Source organism: Rhinoderma darwinii, chromosome 8, assembly GCF_050947455.1.
Source record: "Rhinoderma darwinii isolate aRhiDar2 chromosome 8, aRhiDar2.hap1, whole genome shotgun sequence".
Lineage (NCBI taxonomy): Eukaryota > Metazoa > Chordata > Amphibia > Anura > Rhinodermatidae > Rhinoderma > Rhinoderma darwinii.
This window is the reverse complement of record NC_134694.1, coordinates 9,898,274-9,919,614: the sequence shown is the minus strand read 5'-3', so window position 1 is coordinate 9,919,614 and position 21,341 is coordinate 9,898,274. Positions and strand designations below refer to the sequence as shown.

General features: G+C 45.9%; 1 protein-coding gene across 2 annotated transcripts in view; it reads left to right on the top strand.

Moving 5' to 3' along the window:
• Positions 1-7,576: 7,576 nt before the first annotated feature.
• GRIPAP1 (GRIP1 associated protein 1) overlaps positions 7,577-21,341 on the top strand; it is a 52,061-nt gene continuing 38,296 nt past the window's right edge. The window contains exons 1-16 of one of the 2 annotated variants that reach the window (XM_075835005.1): positions 7,577-7,745; positions 9,419-9,485; positions 10,276-10,337; positions 10,671-10,697; positions 11,104-11,211; positions 11,300-11,444; positions 12,057-12,196; positions 12,356-12,404; positions 12,810-12,880; positions 14,324-14,359; positions 16,376-16,407; positions 16,959-17,006; positions 17,088-17,187; positions 18,015-18,092; positions 18,239-18,331; positions 20,931-21,065. In XM_075835005.1, coding sequence (XP_075691120.1) covers positions 7,704-7,745; positions 9,419-9,485; positions 10,276-10,337; positions 10,671-10,697; positions 11,104-11,211; positions 11,300-11,444; positions 12,057-12,196; positions 12,356-12,404; positions 12,810-12,880; positions 14,324-14,359; positions 16,376-16,407; positions 16,959-17,006; positions 17,088-17,187; positions 18,015-18,092; positions 18,239-18,331; positions 20,931-21,065 — 1,233 coding nt within the window. In that variant the 5' untranslated portion in view covers positions 7,577-7,703. The remainder of the gene's footprint in view (positions 7,746-9,418; positions 9,486-10,275; positions 10,338-10,670; positions 10,698-11,103; positions 11,212-11,299; positions 11,445-12,056; positions 12,197-12,355; positions 12,405-12,809; positions 12,881-14,323; positions 14,360-16,375; positions 16,408-16,958; positions 17,007-17,087; positions 17,188-18,014; positions 18,093-18,238; positions 18,332-20,930; positions 21,066-21,341) is intronic. The other variant, XM_075835006.1, reaches the window with a different exon arrangement.

Genomic DNA, 21,341 nt, shown 5'->3' with positions numbered 1-21,341 from the left:
GACCCCCTAAATATAGACCCCAGACCTGACCCCCTAAATACAGACCCCAGACCAGACCCCCTAAATACAGACCCCCTAAACACAGACCCCAGATCCCTTAAACAAATCCATGATCCCCTTATACTTACCTCGCAGTTCACCTCACAGTCTTCTCTCTTACTGCTGTTGTAGGACCTGTGGTCATGTGACCAGCAGGTCTCTAATCCGTAACAAGAACTGCAGACATAAAGTCATGTGACCTTTATGTCTGCAGGTCCTTTTCAGGACATACACAATGCCGTTTTGTCGCAGTTTTTGCCGCCCAAAACGCCCAATGATGATTCGCCATTGGTTAGCGGATTAGATGAGGATTTAGGTGCTCCAATGCTAGCAGGGGCCCATACTTTGTTGTTGCACAGGGGCCACCCTGTATCTATATAATATACCCTGTGATAATATATGGCCCACAAGCACTGATCATGGAGACCGCAGCTCTGGACAGGGATTGGTTATTGCACACACGGCTCATTCATATCGGATGCTCTGTGTGTAATCTATAGACGTATCCTGTGCAGACAAAGTGTAAGACAACTTCAGGATTTTGTTAACTATGATGCTAAAGCAAAAGAATAAGTATCCCAATAACTGCACTCTCATCATCTAATGTCCTGATCACTGCACTCTCATCATCTAATGTCCTGATCACTGCACTCTCATCATCTAATGTCCTGATCACTGCACTCTCATCATCTAATGTCCTGATCACTGCACTCTCATCATCTAATGTCCTGATCACTGCACTCTCATCATCTAATGTCCTGATCACTGCACTCTCATCATCTAATGTCCTGATCACTGCACTCTCATCATCTAATGTCCTGATCACTGCACTCTCATCATCTAATACCCTGATCACTGCACTCTCATCATCTAATATCCTGATCACTGCACTCTCATCATCTAATGTCCTGATCACTGCACTCTCATCATCTAATGTCCTGATCACTGCACTCTCATCATCTAATGTCCTGATCACTGCACTCTCATCATCTAATGTCCTGATCACTGCACTCTCATCATCTAATACCCTGATCACTGCACTCTCATCATCTAATATCCTGATCACTGCACTCTCATCATCTAATGTCCTGATCACTGCACTCTCATCATCTAATATCCTGATCACTGCACTCTCATGATCTAATGTCCTGATCACTGCACTCTCATCATCTAATGTCCTGATCACTGCACTCTCATCATCTAATGTCCTGATCACTGCACTCTCATCATCTAATGTCCTGATCACTGCACTCTCATCATCTAATGTCCTGATCACTGCACTCTCATCATCTAATGTCCTGATCACTGCACTCTCATCATCTAATGTCCTGATCACTGCACTCTCATCATCTAATACCCTGATCACTGCACTCTCATCATCTAATATCCTGATCACTGCACTCTCATCATCTAATGTCCTGATCACTGCACTCTCATCATCTAATATCCTGATCACTGCACTCTCATGATCTAATGTCCTGATCACTGCACTCTCATCATCTAATGTCCTGATCACTGCACTCTCATCATCTAATGTCCTGATCACTGCACTCTCATCATCTAATGTCCTGATCACTGCACTCTCATCATCTAATGTCCTGATCACTGCACTCTCATCATCTAATGTCCTGATCACTGCACTCTCATCATCTAATGTCCTGATCACTGCACTCTCATCATCTAATGTCCTGATCACTGCACTCTCATCATCTAATGTCCTGATCACTGCACTCTCATCATCTAATGTCCTGATCACTGCACTCTCATCATCTAATGTCCTGATCACTGCACTCTCATCATCTAATGTCCTGATCACTGCACTCTCATCATCTAATATCCTGATCACTGCACTCTCATCATCTAATGTCCTGATCACTGCACTCTCATCATCTAATGTCCTGATCACTGCACTCTCATCATCTAATGTCCTGGTCACTGCACTCTCATCATCTAATGTCCTAATCATTGCACTCTCATGATCTAATGTCCTGATCACTGCACTCTCATGATCTAATGTCCTGATCACTGCACTCTCATCATCTAATGTCCTGATCACTGCACTCTCATCATATAATATCCTGATCCCTGCACTCTCATCATCTAATATCCTGATCACTGCACTCTCATCATCTAATGTCCTGATCACTGCACTCTCATGATCTAATGTCCTGATCACTGCACTCTCATCATCTAATATCCTGATCACTGCACTCTCATCATCTAATATCGTGATCACTGCACTCTCATCATCTAATATCCTGATCACTGCACTCTCATCATCTAATATCGTGATCACTGCACTCTCATCATCTAACATCGTGATCACTGCACTCTCATCATCTAATATCCTGATTACTGCACTCTCATCATCTAATATCCTGATCACTGCACTCTCATCATCTAATATCCTGATCACTGCACTCTCATCATCTAATATCGTGATCACTGCACTCTCATTATCTAATGTCCTGATCACTGCACTCTCATCATCTAATGTCCTGATCACTGCACTCTCATCTAATATCCTGATCACTGCACTCTCATCATCTAATATCCTGATCACTGCACTCTCATCATCTAATGTCCTGATCACTGCACTCTCATCATCTAATGTCCTGATCACTGCACTCTCATCATCTAATGTCCTGATCACTGCACTCTCATCATCTAATATCCTGATCACTGCACTCTCATCATCTAATATCCTGATCACTGCACTCTCATCATCTAATATACTGATCACTGCACTCTCATCATCTAATGTCCTGATCACTGCACTCTCATCATCTAATATCCTGATCACTGCACTCTCATCATCTAATATCCTGACCACTGCACTCTTATCATCTAATGTCCTGGTCACTGCACTCTCATCATCTAATATCCTAATCACTGCACTCTCATCATCATCTAATGTCCTGGTCACTGCACTCTCATCATCTAATATCCTAATCACTGCACTCTCATCATCATCTAATGTCCTGGTCACTGCACTCTCATCATCTAATATCCTAATCACTGCACTCTCATCATCTAATGTCCTGATCACTGCACTCTCATGATCTAATGTCCTGATCACTGCACTCTCATCATCTAATATCGTGATCACTGCACTCTCATCATCTAATGTCCTGATCACTGCACTCTCATCTAATATCCTGATCACTGCACTCTCATCATCTAATATCCTGACCACTGCACTCTCATCTAATATCCTGATCACTGCACTCTCATCATCTAATGTCCTGATCACTGCACTCTCATCATCTAATGTCCTGATCACTGCACTCTCATCATCTAATGTCCTGATCACTGCACTCTCATCATCTAATGTCCTGATCACTGCACTCTCATCATCTAATGTCCTGATCACTGCACTCTCATCATCTAATGTCCTGATCACTGCACTCTCATCATCTAATGTCTTGATCACTGCACTCTCATCATCTAATGTCCTGATCACTGCACTCTCATCATCTAATGTCCTGATCACTGCACTCTCATCATCTAATGTCCTGATCACTGCACTCTCATCATCTAATACCCTGATCGATCACTGCACTCTCATCATCTAATGTCCTGATCACTGCACTCTCATCATCTAATGTCCTGATCACTGCACTCTCATCATCTAATGTCCTGATCACTGCACTCTCATCATCTAATGTCCTGATCACTGCACTCTCATCATCTAATGTCCTGATCACTGCACTCTCATCATCTAATGTCCTGATCACTGCACTCTCATCATCTAATGTCCTGATCACTGCACTCTCATCATCTAATGTCCTGATCACTGCACTCTCATCATCTAATGTCCTGATCACTGCACTCTCATCATCTAATGTCCTGATCACTGCACTCTCATCATCTAATGTCCTGATCACTGCACTCTCATCATCTAATGTCCTGATCACTGCACTCTCATCATCTAATATCCTGATCACTGCACTCTCATCATCTAATGTCCTGATCACTGCACTCTCATCATCTAATGTCCTGATCACTGCACTCTCATCATCTAATGTCCTGATCACTGCACTCTCATCATCTAATGTCCTGGTCACTGCACTCTCATCATCTAATATCCTAATCATTGCACTCTCATCATCTAATGTCCTGATCACTGCACTCTCATCATCTAATATCCTGATCCCTGCACTCTCATCATCTAATATCGTGATCACTGCACTCTCATCATCTAATGTCCTGATCACTGCACTCTCATGATCTAATGTCCTGATCACTGCACTCTCATCATCTAATATCGTGATCACTGCACTCTCATCATCTAATATCCTGATCACTGCACTCTCATCATCTAATATCGTGATCACTGCACTCTCATCATCTAATATCCTGATCACTGCACTCTCATCATCTAATATCGTGATCACTGCACTCTCATCATCTAATATCCTGATTACTGCACTCTCATCATCTAATATCCTGATCACTGCACTCTCATCATCTAATATCCTGATCACTGCACTCTCATCATCTAATATCGTGATCACTGCACTCTCATCATCTAATGTCCTGATCACTGCACTCTCATCATCTAATGTCCTGATCACTGCACTCTCATCTAATATCCTGATCACTGCACTCTCATCATCTAATATCCTGATCACTGCACTCATCATCTAATGTCCTGATCACTGCACTCTCATCATCTAATGTCCTGATCACTGCACTCTCATCATCTAATGTCCTGATCACTGCACTCTCATCATCTAATATCCTGATCACTGCACTCTCATCATCTAATATCCTGATCACTGCACTCTCATCATCTAATATTGTGATCACTGCACTCTCATCATCTAATGTCCTGATCACTGCACTCTCATCATCTAATATCCTGATCACTGCACTCTCATCATCTAATATCCTGACCACTGCACTCTTATCATCTAATGTCCTGGTCACTGCACTCTCATCATCTAATATCCTGATCACTGCACTCTCATCATCTAATATCCTAATCACTGCACTCTCATCATCATCTAATGTCCTGGTCACTGCACTCTCATCATCTAATATCGTGATCACTGCACTCTCATCATCTAATGTCCTGATCACTGCACTCTCATCTAATATCCTGATCACTGCACTCTCATCATCTAATATCCTGACCACTGCACTCTCATCTAATATCCTGATCACTGCACTCTCATCATCTAATGTCCTGATCACTGCACTCTCATCATCTAATATCCTGATCACTGCACTCTCATCATCTAATACCCTGATCACTGCACTCTCATCATCTAATGTCCTGATCACTGCACTCTCATCATCTAATGTCCTGATCACTGCACTCTCATCATCTAATATCCTGATCACTGCACTCTCATCATCTAATGTCCTGATCACTGCACTCTCATCATCTAATATCCTGATCACTGCACTCTCATCATCTAATATCCTAATCACTGCACTCTCATCATCATCTAATGTCCTGGTCACTGCACTCTCATCATCTAATGTCCTGATCACTGCACTCTCATCATCTAATGTCCTGATCACTGCACTCTCATCTAATATCCTGATCACTGCACTCTCATCATCTAATATCCTGATCACTGCACTCTCATCATCTAATGTCCTGATCACTGCACTCTCATCATCATCTAATGTCCTGATCACTGCACTCTCATAATCTAATGTCCTAATTACAACATTCTCATCATCTGGTGCCCTCTGAACAGTCCGGGGAGGCACCCCACCCAATAAATGTTAAAGGGATATTACCATCTTACACATATGTGGCATTCCCTGTAATTCCATGATTGGTGTGGGTCCCACCAATGCTTAGCACTTTCTTTAATCGAGGCGGCACAGAACTGGCGAACCGGGGATTCACGGGACCCCCTTCTCCCAAAGTGTGAGCCCCACCTCCAAATCAGCGTTGCAGACCTTATTATTCTCAGGATTGGTGGGGGTCCCAGAGGTCGGACCCCCACAGATCATAAAGTGATGGCATATCACAGGGATATGGCATCAATATAGGAAATGTCTTGTTTCTCTCTGCTCTGTATTTTTCTTTTGATCTTGTGAAAAATTCGCATTACATTGCAGTTCTGTGCTGGAAGAAAAAGTGACGGTTACTGGATCACTGAATACTGAAACATCTATTCTAACTTGAGTTTGAATTCGTCACTATTTTCAAGAGTTCTGCTTGCTGTCAGTGAACATCCATATGTTGAAAACCCATCCCTACCTAAGGCGTCATGCACACGACCGCAGTTTTGTGGCCGTATACTATCCACAATTGCAGATAGTATAGAACACATGTTTTCCTATGGGCCAATGCACACGACCGTGGTTTACATGGTCCCGTAATCAAGGACCGTACACACAGCTATGGCCCTGTGCAGGAAGCCTAAGGGCATGTTCACACGCAGTGTTTTCAGACGTAATTCGTGCGTTTTACGCCTTGAATTACGCCTGAAAAAACGCCCCTAATACGCCTACAAACATCTGCCCATTGCTTTCAATGGGTTTTACGATGTTCAGTTCCCCCGAGGTGTAATTTTACGCATCTCTGTCAAAAAATGGGGCGTAAAAAGACGCCCGCGTCAAAGAAGTGCCTGTCACTTCTTGGGACGTTTTTGGAGCCGTTTTTCATTGACTCCATTGAAAAACAGCTGCAATAGTGCCCGTAAAATACGCCGCGAAAAACACGAGTTGCTACAAAAACGTCTGAAAATCAGGAGCTGTTTTCGCCTGAACACGGCTCCGTATTTTCAGACGTATTTTGCTAAGCCGTGTGAACATACCCTAATACTTCTGACTGCTCAGAGTTTGCTACAATTGTATCTAGTCTAAGGCCCCATGCACACGACCGTATTTTTCATCCGCAATTACGGACCCATTCTTTTCTATGGGCTGCGGACACCTTTCTGTATTTTTACGGATGGGTGTCCGTTCCGTAGAAATGATCCGTAAAATATAGAACATGTCCTATTCTTGTCCGGAATTACGGCACGGACTCCCCATAGAAGTCTATGGGCGCTTCCGTAATTACCAACGGCTACGGATGTGCACCCGTAGCCGTCCGTAATGATGAATGCGTTGCTAGGCGACGCCAGGTTTGCAGATGTTGCACATCATTTGTGGTTTTCTTCTTTCTGCGGACCCGTATATACGGCTGTACTATGGAGCGTATATGCGTATAAGTTGCGGTTATCTACGGATCCGTATTCATGAACAATATTTACTTATGGATGAAAATACGGTCGTGTGCACGGGGCCTAAGCAACATCAGCAGCACAAATCCCTCTCCTGTTCTACTGTCATATTATAATGTAGAGAAGCATCCTCCTCACCACTATGGTTCGCCCCTGCTTCTGAGTAATTCCCGGGTGCAGCAGGCTGTGTCTCCTGTCTCATAAACTCTAGAACGACGTCACAGACTGGTTTATGGTTATAATAAATAAAAAGGAAAAGAAAATAACATCACTACTCATGCAATGCCGTATATGGCCAGCAGGTGGCGAGCGTTCTTCTCACTGTCTTTCTATCCCAGCCGCTGCAGCCTCCTTGGTATCGCCCAGTTCCTGTCTGTGTAGGGGTTCTCTCTATGGTGGTGGCTGGGCGATACCATTGAATAGGGAAGCGGGGGTGCATTGCCGGTGTCCACGGAGGGTGACAAGAAGATGGCGCAAGCTCTGTCTGAGGACGAGTTCCAGCGGATGCAGGTAACTTTGCACTAGGGCCTGTTCAGGTGATGGCTGACGTATGACGTTATTACAAACAACACGGTGACGTCATGTTGTAGTGGCGGTGGAGGTTTTAGTGTAGTGCAGTTTCTCCACCCAATTAAATGAATGGAGGTAGAGCGACAACCGGCTGACTGGCTGCCAGTCATTGTTATTCCCTACTGTGCATTGAATGGTGTTCCTGTTATGTCATCTGTCAGTGCCAGGTGCGCCCGTGATGTCAGACGTGCCTGCCATGTGCGCCCGTGATGTCAGACGTGCCTGCCATGTGCGCCCGTGATGTCAGACGTGCCTGCCGGGTGCGCCCGTGATGTCAGACGTGCCTGCCAGGTGCGCCCGTGATGTCAGACGTGCCTGCCGGGTGCGCCCGTGATGTCAGACGTGCCTGCCGGGTGCGCCCGTGATGTCAGACGTGCCTGCCAGGTGCGCCCGTGATGTCAGACGTGCCTGCCAGGTGCGCCCGTGATGTCAGACGTGCCTGCCAGGTGCGCCCGTGATGTCAGACGTGCCTGCCAGGTGCGCCCGTGATGTCAGATGTGCCTGCTAGGTGTGCCTGTGATGCCATACATACATGCCTGCCAGGTGCGCCCGTGATGTCAGGCGTGCCTGTCCTGTGTGCCCGCGATGTCAGGCGCGCCCGTCCTGTGTGCCCGCGATGTCAGGCGCGCCCGTCCTGTGTGCCCGCGATGTCAGGCGCGCCCGTCCTGTGTGCCCGCGATGTCAGGCGCGCCCGTCCTGTGTGCCCGCGATGTCAGACGCGCCCGTCCTGTGTGCCCGTGATGTCAGGTCATTATCAGGCATCTGTCTGCTTGAGGCTAAACATACATATAAAAGCCTTCAATATGCCATCTGTCATTGCCCGTGTTTTACCAACCAATAAATGGAAAATTACAGGCAGATTGTCTGGTATTCTGATTAGTGATGCTCTGTAGTGCCCATTATGTATAATTGGCATTGTATGGCCTGGCAGGTGGATGTGGGATGAGATGTGACTGCAGGATATCCTATTCCCCTATGTCGCTATCATCTTACTGTCGGGTATCTGCGTTGTCACCCATAATATAATGTAAACCTCCAGGGTACCAGCCATATGTCACAGCTGGTAAAGGCCTTGTGTGTCCGCTGGGTATTGCCCATATAACCCGGCACCACTTCCACTGAAAACATCACTTGTAACCTAAACCTTCACCCATCAATGACCCCCATTATTCAGTATGTATTGGCATGTTTATTGGTCGTCGACCAGCTTTTTCCTCTTCCCAGCATGCCGCAGTGTTTGCCCGATCACATGTTCGGGAACGGCGGTGATTAGTTCTGCATCCATCGCTCGCCGGGGTCACTAGGTTTGCATGTGACAGAGCACACAGAGCTTTGTGTATGAGGTCAGCAGCTAAAGTCTAATTCCGGTGTGCCCTCTGTTGTGAAACTACAACTCCCAGCATGTTGCGGTCAGGGAATGCTGGGAGTAGTGGTTTCACAACAGCTGGAGTGGACCTGATCTACATAATATACATTTGTGGTGCAGTTGAATATCATCTACTGAGATATTTCAGATTGGGGAGAGGATGACCCCCCCCCCCCCCCCCCCCCCTGTCACATATGTCCGGCTGCTCATCTCATGCTAGATCTATATTGTGTCTCTTATATAACAGGCTCAGCTCCTGGAGCTCAGGACCCAGAACTACCAGCTGTCAGACAACCTGCGGAAAAACAACCAAGGTGAGTGTGCCCCCCCCCCCCCCCACCTTCCCCCCAATGTCACCTCATCTTTTATTTTCCTTCTTTACTGCGCCTGACTCTTCACTTTCATCTCTCTTAAAGGGGCTCTCCACCTAACCTTTTAGAAAAATCTGATTACTAACACAGGCTGAGATGTGACATGACCTGATGTGATTCTAAACCGCACAGGGACAATCTGGTTTTGAGTCCGACACCTCAGTCATGTCTGACAGATTGGTTGTTAGGCACCTTGTCCTTAGCAACCAGTCTGTCATTTATTCAGATAATTGGAGGTGTCATGAGGCTTGACATAAACCACATCATCCTGTGCCAAGATAGACATTTATTACTTATTCACAGGGTAGGTGATAAATGTCTGAACGCTGGGGGCCCCCCACTGATGGGCGCTCAGCAATCACTGAAATGGTCCCGAGCCCCCCTTTCCACCCCCCCTGTAGTGAGAAGTATGAATGAATCAGCGATCCAGCGTGCGCCCTGCTGCTCCATTCAATGTCTATGGGGCTTACGGAAACGGCTCCATTCGAAGTTCTCCTCGCTGCAGTCGTGCCATGAGGAGGATCGGGGCCCCGTTCTAGTGATCAATGGGGGTTCCAGTGATCAGACACCTCACCTACCCAGTGTCTGTCTTGGCACAACCCCTTTAATGCTTTTATAAGTAACATTTTTGTACAAAGTGTGCATTTAGGTTGGGGTTCCCTTTTACTATTTTGCCTGGTTCATGAACAGTTCTGTTGGGCACTCCTGGATAATTAAATCTTTTGTTTTCCAGAACTTACATTTGTTCGTCAGAAACATGTGTCTCTGGAGAAGGAGTTTCAGAAGGCCCAGAAGGTAAGTGTTGTAAATGTGGGGGGCTGCGCCCCATCAGAGGGCCACTCCGGGTAGAACTGATCACTGTGTTATGGCTAGTTCAGGGTCTGAGGGGGCGGAGCATGACACAGGGATTCTTTGAATTCCTGTTATATTCTCCACCCTCACGGGCCCTGCACTAGACATCACACAGTAGATCAGTTCCTACATGGAGTGTTCCTTGAAGACTGGTGTGACTCGTCCTTCCTAGGGCGACATGTTGTGATGCGTTTCCCTCTGATGCCGCGTACGCCGTGTGGTTTTGTATCTTTCGCTGCGTCCGCAGCACTTCACGTGTTTCTGGTTTGTTCACAGGCACTCAGCAAAAGCAAGAAAGCCCAGGTGAGACGAGAGCTCTTGGACCCTTTCCGTTCAATGTCTTGTTATTATTCAATGGAACTTGTTTGGGTGGTTGCATAGCAACAGTCCATGTATGCAGCCGGTGACCACTGCAGATGTCCAACCTGTGTGATCTGCCAATCTGTGATCTAATCTGGCTAATAGTGGGGGGTTCGGAGCCGGTGACCCCCCTCTATATGCCCTGATAGGGGGACAAACCCTTTAACAGTTCAGGAGGAACTCCCAGAGTTTGTTCTTAAACATTTTTATACCTAGAAAGCGATCAGAGGGCACCCGCAGAGAAATATTTAACTCGGGGTTAAATCAGTAGGGGGTTTATGGTGGGGGGGGGGGGTGTGCCAGTTGGCAACGTGGCAATAACTGAGTTATCCGCATGCTCTTTCCTCAGGAGGTGGAGGCCTTGTTGGGTGAGAATGAAATGCTCCAAGGAAAACTCCACAGTCAGGAAGATGATTTCAGACTGCAGAACAGCACCTTAATGCAGGAGCTGTCCAAGGTACGTAGGCGTCCGCTGGCACAGAGCGGAGGGTCCGGGGTGGGTTTAGTTTGTTTTCTCTTTGCTCGCTCATTTCTTATGTACGCAGCTCTGTTCCCAAATTGAGCAACTGGAAACGGAGAATCGGGAGCTGAAGGAAGAAAGTCCGTCCCAGGAGAGCGTCGCCGGGGCTGCGGAAGGCGAGCTGAGACGACTCCAGGCTGAGAACACCGCGCTGCAGAGGACTATCGGCTGTAAGACGCTTAAACGGACGTATATTTTTTCATGAACGAGCGGTTATACAAAAATTCGTACAATAATCGCTCCGTCTAATAGGACCTTTCGTTATATTGAATATTAGGGGGTCCCGTGTGAGACGTCCTCCTTTTTCTGAGAAAATTACAGCTCCTATGATGATTATCATCCAACTTTCCCAGAATCCTGAATGTCACATCTGCCTATTTCTTCATTGATACAGCCCTAGATCCCATAACAATGCTTAAATGGGTTTTCTGAGATATCCGACAATGCACTACATGCAAGATATGGCATAAAATAATAATAAAAAAGAACCTGTACTCCCCTGATAAACCCGCCGCCACTCCGGTGTTCCCTGCAGCGATGACGTGCCCATATACCCACACGTGTCCGCTGCAGCCATTCGTATGTCTGGAAAGCAGGATGGCAATGCTTATGGGAGCGGAAATGGCAGCCATATTGGATGTCACCCAGCTTTCCCAGAATCGGATACAAAATAGAACTTCGCAACTCAGGGATTATTACTGGTGATATTTTGTTTTTAAGGGGAAATGCAATTGGATCTATCCTTGGTGGGATCATGTATATATTTGATCTGTGGCTTTCAGCACTTCAGGAACGACATGAGAAGGAAATCGCGTCACTGAGGAGCCAAGAAACGCAGGCTAATGACCTCCGCACCGCACGTACAAGCCGGGAGAGCGAGGCCCAGGATGCACAGACAGATGGACAGACCCACGTACAACAGGTGATCCAAAGCTATATACATATACATATAGAATGAATGGATGACATTTCATGATCAATGGCGCCATCAGGAAGGACTATCGCCCCTTTAAGAATAACTGTTGTCAGTATTTATGTCCTTTTGTATAGACACGAGACGGTGAATTATAATTTATTACAGGAGGGCGAGCAGAACAATAGCTGGGAGCTGAAAGATGACAATCTGCACGGTGAGTGGGATGCCATTACTAATTTTATGGAAAGCTCCCCAGGATGGGTCTGCCCTGCAGCGAGCGTACATCATGCTCCGATGCTATATATATATATATATATATATATATATATAGCGCCATACATATCCGGTAACTGGCTCAGCTGTTTGTCGTCCATTTAACGGTCATATTGTGCCATGCATGAATACATGGGTCCGGTAGGGGCTAAGCAGCAAGGTGTGAATCCATAGTAATACATTATTAATTACAAATACTTCTATTGGGGGGCTTGTGCTTTACACAGCAGCTAATCTGAATGAGCAGGGCTGCAGTATAAAGTACAGTAGCATCTTGAATATAAATTTTAGACCTCAAATTCTGCTTTGATAGTCCCTCTTGTCCTAAGCATCTCTATTTCTTCAGGGGTAACGCTGAAACTGGCGACACAAACAGAAGAGAACAAACTGCTGAGAGACAAAATAAACACGCTACAGGTCAGTGCCGAGCGGCGGGATCCATTGTGATTATTGTCTCGCTTGGTTAATTGTAGTTTTACTCCTCAGAGAGTCTTTGATCCTCAGCGATTTCTCACCGTTTGTAGATCTCCTCCCATTATAACTTGGGTGGAGTAACCTTATGATTCTCTGCTGTTCACCTGCTAATAATACCTGTGTACAATAATCCCCGCTGGTCCTGCATGCAATAGTGTAAGGCTACACTCATACGAACGTAGCCCACCTCGTATACGTGAAAAACTGCCGTTTTCCGAGTCCGAGGTGGACCCGTGCGGGACGCGTTGTCACGGATCCCCCACAGACTACAGTCTATGGAGGGATGCGTGACACGCGGTAAAATAGGACTCCGTTGAAGCAAAGGTCATGTGAACGGCCACATTGAAATACATGGGTCCGTGTGACGACCGTTGTTTTAACAGCCATCACACGGACCAGATTCCCGTTCGTGTGAATGAGCCGTTGATGTAGTAGCGGCCCTGTGACAACACTTAATGTCACGGCTGTTATTTGTCATGAGTATGATGTCATGTGTAGTCCTGTCAGAGAGAAGTGAAGCTCAAATAATAGCAGGATATCTCTAAGGCATTGAACAGGATTAGAAAAACATGGCTGCTTTCTACCCTAAACCGCGCCACGCCTGTCCTCTCCTCAGGTATTACAGCTCTGCTTTATGACTAGGGGTCGTCTCATCAGAGAGGACAACCCCCTCCATAGTGAACCTGTACGGTGCTCAGCTGATCGCTGCGGGACCAGCTACCCCCACAGCTGATTTTGAAGGGGCAGGAGCCATTTGCCCTGTAGTATCAGATGACAACCATCCAGATATGATACATGCTCGGCCGTGAGTCCACCAGAACCGCTCTTATAAAGTGGCTCTCCGTTCTGGCTCGTAGAGGGAAGTCCCGATTTGAGGACCCCCCTATGACATTCATATTCCCTAATAGTGCCGCCTTCATGAGACAACCCCTTATAGTGAATGGGGCTGAGCTGCAATACCACACACAACCCATGTAGAGCTGCGGCACTGTTTTTTGGAAGAGACCAGACGTATTTCTTATCCTTTCCAACCCTTTTACGAGTAGGTAATATTGTATTCTACCTGGCTTTCTGTTGCAACCCCTCCCCCAACCTCTGTTACTGATTCACTATCGCCTTTGTCAACAAAAATAATGTCCCTCCTGCCAGTTTTCACCTCCACGGCCTCATGCGTAAAAATAGTTTGAAGAAAAAGTGCCAGCAGCCAATCAAATTCCTGCATTCATTTCCCCAGAAAATTCCAGTTCTGAAAGTGAACAAAGTAATCTGATTGGTTGCTATCGGCAACGTCAGCACTTTTTGTTGAGCAGTTTTTGCGCGCCCGTGTTTCCTTTTAGTTCATACGTAATTTTTTGGGTGTCCAATGTTCCTTTTGTTTATTTGCAGGGGGAGATCTCCAGGCTTCAAGACGAAAACACAAAGGTACGAAGATGCTAAATCACTGCATGATGAAAAGCTCTGCAACTCTGATCTGTTTTGTGGTTTAAATCCTTAACGTTTTCGAGATCTCTGCTTGCTGTCATTGAATGGGCATATGCTTATTTACGTCTAGCGGCTCATAACTGTTCAGTTGTATCCAGTCTAGACAATAGGCTGTGAGCCATCTCCAGTTGGACATATTTTACCTGCGCTGATACATTGTGACAAAGTATCAAGACAGGAGAGCGTGTTGTGCTGTTGTTGTAACTAGTTTGCAAAGGGTTGTACTGACTGGATACAATTGTAGCAAACTTCCAGTTGTGAAAAGCATGAGGTCTGTAAAACCTTGCGATTTTTAAAACCGAGCAATTGAAAAACAAAGTAAACCGGAAAGTTGCCGATTTTTTTTTGTTATACAATGAATAATCTTTACATAAAACGGGAAAATCCCTTTAATATTGCATGTGGGTCAGTTTCCTAGGGGGTGTGTTGCTTTATAATAAGGATCTGTAGATCACGGTTACCCAGCAGGCCTTGCCAGGGCTGTGACCTGACCCTCAGACGGGGCGCAGCATGATGGCTCTTCCTCTGATAGAGAATCTAATACAACAGTTTGGGCATTGCTGATAAGAATTACGCCCCATGTCGGATTAAAAGGGATTTACCTGATAGACTGGAATTGCAGGGTTTATTTACTGTCTTTTTCTGGGGCTCCAACTCATCAATTGGGATGTTAAAGGGAATGTGTCGCTAGAAAAATATATATATTTTTTTTAGTTAAACAGTTAGTGTATAAGTGATTAAACATTGTTCTAATTTTTTTAATTTTTTCACGAGTCAGGAAATATTATAAATTTAGATTCTAATTTATAATATTTCCCAGTGCTGGTCACTAGAGGGAGCAATTCCCAAAATTGCAGCATTGGCATGTGGTAAAGCAACCTCATTGCTTTATGCTGCAAAATTGGAGAAGACACACTCGCTCTAGCGTCCCCAAACAATCCCCCCTCCTTTATCCTGGCTAGTGCCAGGAGAAAGGAGGGGGTTGAATGTTCAAACCTCCGACACTGTGTGCCGCCATTTTTTGAGTGAATGCACAGTGTAGGAGGATTAGATACAGTGGTAATCACACCGTAAAACACGAAACAAACACAGACATAACTTACCTGCTCCTGCCGCCGCCGCCGCCGCTCCTAGTCCTTGCTTCTGAACATATGGCCGGAAGCCGTGACCGGAATTAGTCATCTTACTGTCCGGACGCAGCTTCCGGTCCACATGAAAATGGCGCCGGATGTCGCTCTACCGAAGACCTTCCTTTTGGACTGTGTGGGAGCGGTGCATGCGCCGTTCCCACACAGACGGCGTACGCTATAGTGAATGGAACGGCTCCCGTTCGCATTCTCTATGGGGATGTATGTGCCGTATTCCATCTCTGTATGTGTCGTTAATTGCCACATACAGAGATGGAAAAAAAAATGGCAGCCCCATAGAGAAGTAAAAGAAAGAAAAAAGTACAACACAAATAAATAAAATTGATTTTAATGACATACTAAAAGCAATAACATATATAAAAAAAAAATTTGTGACACCTTCCCTGGGCCGCAGGGCACACGTTTTAGAGCGTTTGGCCAAAGCTATTCCTTCCGGCTCTCCCATACACGTGCATACTCGGCTCGGCGGAGCGTGGATGACTTCTCCGGGAGAGAACCGGTGCCAGCGGCTTATCTAATAACGAACAAAAGGATCGGGCATGTTGAAAGTCAACATGCCTGGCCTTCTATCCCCCGAGTCAGGACTCCGCCATACACATTAGATGGTCGGCCGGTCCCGCCGTGTTTGGCCACCTTTATGTTCATGCACATTCCAGCGCTGATGTCCGTCATCATTAGAATATGGGGGGCGGTGGACCTGAGCTGGGGGGTTAGTGTGCGTAATAAACACACTCACGCTCATCCAGAATTATTGGAATTTTTCTATTATCCTGCCCCTAATTTTGATTCCTACTTTTTTCTGTGACAGATATCTGAAAAGTTAAAGAAGAAACATGACAGGTAAGTGACCTACGGAGAAGCCTGTGGAGAAACCGGACTCTGTCATGTGTAAGTTTAGTATTGAAGAAAATGAAATCTCAAATCCGAGACTCCTTATACGCCTCACATATAGACTGGGCTCACGTTTGATAAGAATATGCACACGCTTAATGAGTCGGAGCAACTGCACCCACTAAATGGGCTCCCCCAAACGGTTGGGGAGAGCCTCAGACTTTCCCGACTTCTTAAGCTGTCAACTGAAAGCTATTCCTCCCGACTGCCCATACACATGCAGGCTGGACTCGGCCGAGCGTGCGCATGTTTTCAATGGGGAGAGCAGATAAGCCGCTGCCAGACATTTCCCCTTCCCGTGAAATCCAACATGCCCGATCCTTCTTTCCCCTGATCTCTGCCATTGGGGGTGGTCAGGACACCCCTGTAAATATTAGTCGGCCAGTCCTGCCAAAATTTGTCCGTGCACGCTGAGAATCCCCTCTCTTGTTTTACTGCTTGTCATGTACGAGGAGTGTTTGCTTCATTTCATGTATAACTTTCTCTCTCCCTCCCGACAGTTATCTACGTCTCCAAACGGACAAGGAAGCGTTGTACAATGACAGCAGGTGAGTCCAGTATCCGCATTGAGCAAGGGGGAAGGGGGTTCTGATCACCGCCGTGCTGTGACTTTACCTTCTCCAAAAAAGAACGAAAATAGAGGAAATCCAGCAGAGGAAAGAGGAAGAGGTGAAAGCCTCAACCACACGGAACCAGAAGTTGCAGCAAGACTTGAATTCTGCTCAACAGGTAATTGAGGACTGATGTTCTCTAAGGACCATTTGTGAAACTCCTCCTCACCTCAGTCTTACATTTGCTCACCTTGTTTCCTCCAGGCATTAAACTTACAATTCTCACCAAATTCTCACCAAATTAAGAATCCTTGTTTTATGTTTTGTCACCCGGGAGCGTAATTATTTTTTCTCTTGGGATGGACCTAAAACAAGTCTGTGTAGCACGGAGAGGCAGTGTATTGTACAGCAGATAATGCTGTGACCCCTGCTATACATGTACTAAAATAGCGGTCACCTATAGAGGTGTGCAAGTGATTGCTGGAATACTAATGTGACTACTGTATAGTATGGAGTACAAGAATGACCAGGTACATACATACCGAGACCGTCCATGTGGCTTTTATGGGCCCCAGCTCCGGTTTTCCCTATCCCCTGTGGTAATGAAGAGCTTTGCTGGGCGGGCCCATCCACATATTCGTATACAAGGAATTGAATACTCAGCCCTAGTGTCATACGTTCTTATCACCAAAAGGGAGGGGGCAAAAAAGTGCTAATCCCTTCTGATTCAAAATAAGGGAATGATAGTGTAAGCCTGGACTTGGAGGGATAGTGCATCAAAATGGGACATGTCCCCCTTTTTCTCTCTCCGCCTCTGAGAAAGTAGCTCACGACCGAGTAGTTGAGTTTTATATCGCCATTGCCTTATATCAGAAGTTTCCAACTCTGCGGCTCACCAGCTATACAACTCTCAACATGCCCTGACAGCCGGTGGTTGCTGGGAGTTGTAGTTTCCCAACAGCTGGAGAGCTACGGGTTAAAGTGCAATGCTATATCTCTCTACAGACTTGTACTGATCTGAAGGAGCAGATCCAGAGCCTGAAACAAGATCATGAGAAGGCCCTTCAAGGACTACAGGAGCAGGTACATAGACCACGGACCTCAAGGCCTGGTAATGCTGAGCGCTAACGTCTGATTCTATCACTTAACTCTCCTCTTTCCCGCTCTTCTCCCGTCGTCTGTCTTCTTCTTGCCTCTGCTCCCTTCTGCTGCTGCTTTCTCGGGTATAGGTAGCGTGGCAAAGTGCGGAGAGCCAGGAGCAGGTTGACAACATTTTGTCAGAGAACGATGCCCTGCGTACCAACTTAGCGGCCTTGGAGCAGGTATATAATCCTTCAACATCAACCGAATCATATCAATCACAACTGACCCAAATCCTCTCAATCATGTGTCATATATTTGAGTATATTCATAGATAGGCCAATTCCTCAGTTCATTCACCTACGTGATGTCAATAAGCGATGCTGAACATTAAAGGGTAACTAAACTTCTAAAAAAAACTTTTGACATTTTATAGTGACATGTCAGAAGTTTTGCTCGGTGGGGATCCATACACTGAGTCTCCCACCGATCGCTAAAACGTAACGGCAGAAGCGCTCGGATGAGCACCACGTGACGCTTAGTTTCTGATCGCCTTTTTTCAGAAAGCCAAGTGAGCGGTGTTCAGGCTCATAGACTTTATTGAGCCTGCGCACCGCTCCGAGTAAAGCGGAGTACAAATAAAGCGGCGCAGTGCTCATCTGATCGCTGGGGGTCTTAGTGCTCGGATCTCCACTGACTAGGACTTCTGACGTGTCACTATGACACAAAAGTTTAGTTGCCCTTAAAACCACTAAATGGATGCTTCCGCTTTGTGTGAATAGGATGGACTTCTAGGCTTATACAGATGGATGTCTTTTTTTGCTAATATTACCATCTTCTCTTAGAATTCTGACAACTATAGGCTTAGTGTTCGGCTTTCTAAGTTTTGTACGCGTAGGTTGGTGGTTTTGTAAGGCAATGACTTGGCTTGGTCACAGGATGTATTCTATTTACTCAGTTGTTTAGTCTTCTTTTTTTTTTTTTTTTTTTTAAAGCCCGTGCTGTGCTTTCTCTCACCCAAGTACATAAAAAGTGCACAAGGATGCGTTCTATCGCAGCCCTTCTCTTAGAAGAGAGAGGCCCCGCATAACCATTCCCCGACCCTCAAAACCATAGGTCTAGAGGATCCCCCCTCGCCGAAGCTTAGGGAGACCCAAACACACTCCTAGGCTTCTTCCTGGGCTGCCACCCCAGACGGAGCGGAAGTGAGCGCTGGCGTCTCCTAGGAGGGAGACGGGGATCAGCGCTCACAGATCCATGGCTGCGGGCGTCGGGAGGTGAGTAAACCCGACGGCCCGCGGCCATGGACGCTACACCTACAGTGGCCCATCAACCACCGGCAGGGATGATTACTAACCTCAGCTTGAGCAGGTACTACACTTGACATTAGCCAAAAGGCCGAGAAGCGAGTTGTTTAGTCATACCCAAACAGGAATCTTTTTTTTTTTTTTTTTTTTTTTTTTTTTTTAAAGGCTTTATTTTCAAAAACTTTTGTTGTACAAAACACGTACCAATATCCAATCATTACAAAACAAAAGACATTCAGAAACGCATGAGAAGGAAATGTCAATCCAAAGCAGATGCGTTATATAACATATATAAAATAAATGAGATTATCGTCCCCGAGAGCCTCCCTGAATCCCACTACCACACACACACATTCATCCTTGTGCTCAAACCCCCCCCCCCTCCCGCCACTTTCAAGTGACAATTAAACCGCAGTCCATAGAGTCTCCAACCACCGCGACCAAATTTTCCCGAATTTTTCCAGACATTTCCTACTAAGGTAGAGCTTCTTATACATAGGTATATATTTACTAGTTGCAGCCAGTGTAGCAAACTCGGGCGTTCTGTGCTCTTCCAAGCCATAATTACAATCTTACGGGCACAGAACCTAACAAAGCGAAAGAATATCTTATCATAGCGGGTGGGTATAACGTCATCCATAATGCCCAAGAGGCACAGCTGAGGGGTAAGAAGTCGCGGACTCATAATGGGTATGAAGAAATTCCACCACCTCTGACCAAAAGGGGGAAACTCTGGGACACATCCACACGCAATGTAGAAAGGTACAAACGTCTGACTGGCAGCGAAAACAACTGTCCGAAGCCAATGCTCCCATCCGCTGAAGCCGAACTGGCGTGTAATAGACCCTATCCAAGAACCCAGACTGTATTAGAAAATCCCTTGCACTCCCCACTGAATCAAAAAAAGAGGATTCTTCCTCCCGCCAGTCCTCCTCTGTCAAGGTAGGGACATCATCGCTCCATCGCAAAAATGCCTTATCAAATGGTCCAGTTCCCATGGATGTAATGATGGTGTACAATTTAGTGAGAACCCCTGAGAGATCTGGAGCCCCCGCCAGGAATCTTTTAAAGGGGGTTTTCTGGGCAAACGCATTGATGGACAATTCTTTAGGGATCAGTAGGGTTCGGGACTAATCTGCAGTACCTGACACAGCCACACGAACGGCTGCACCGCAGTTCCTGGAAAAACATTGAAGCATGTGGGGTAAATTTTTTAATTTTAGAGGTTACTATGACTGCTGGGGTGGGGGAGAAGCTCTGAAGGTGAATGTACCCGTGTGGACAGTATAAAATACATCCGTCTGCTTGAGTCTTAATTAACAGTGGCTGATTATTCATGATTGTCATTGAATTGTTTAACCCCTCCCCCCCCCACATTCTGCATCTAATTACCACCAGACTAGCGGAGAATTTGCATGGTTCACCCTCACGTCCCTAATTATGAGCCACCCAGTCCTTTGTTGCTTTTGCATTAATTATCTTCAGAATATTAATGATATTGAAATTCATTACACGTGTTTTCTTTATGACGTAGATTCAGACATCTAGAACCCAGGAGCTGAGCTTAATACGGGACCAAAACGTAGCACTGACGGCAGAACTTCAACAGCAGCAGAATGAGAAGGAGACGCATCTGGCCCTGAGAGAAGACCTTAAATCTCAGCTGCAGGTGGGATATAACACGGGTATCGAGTAGAATCAAAGTCCTTTTATCTTCTATGTATTTGGTGGTTTATCCATATTAGCTGATCACAATAATCTTACAAATCCTAAATCAATTGCTATGTTTAATATATGATCGACTCAAGATATAGGCCCGAGGCTGAGGCTGCACCACTGAGAGATTATGATGACAACATTTCTCCTGATTTCTGTCAGGACACACTAAATGGATTGAAGTCACCAAATACAACAATATTTACATCCTGACGAATGTTATATCCAC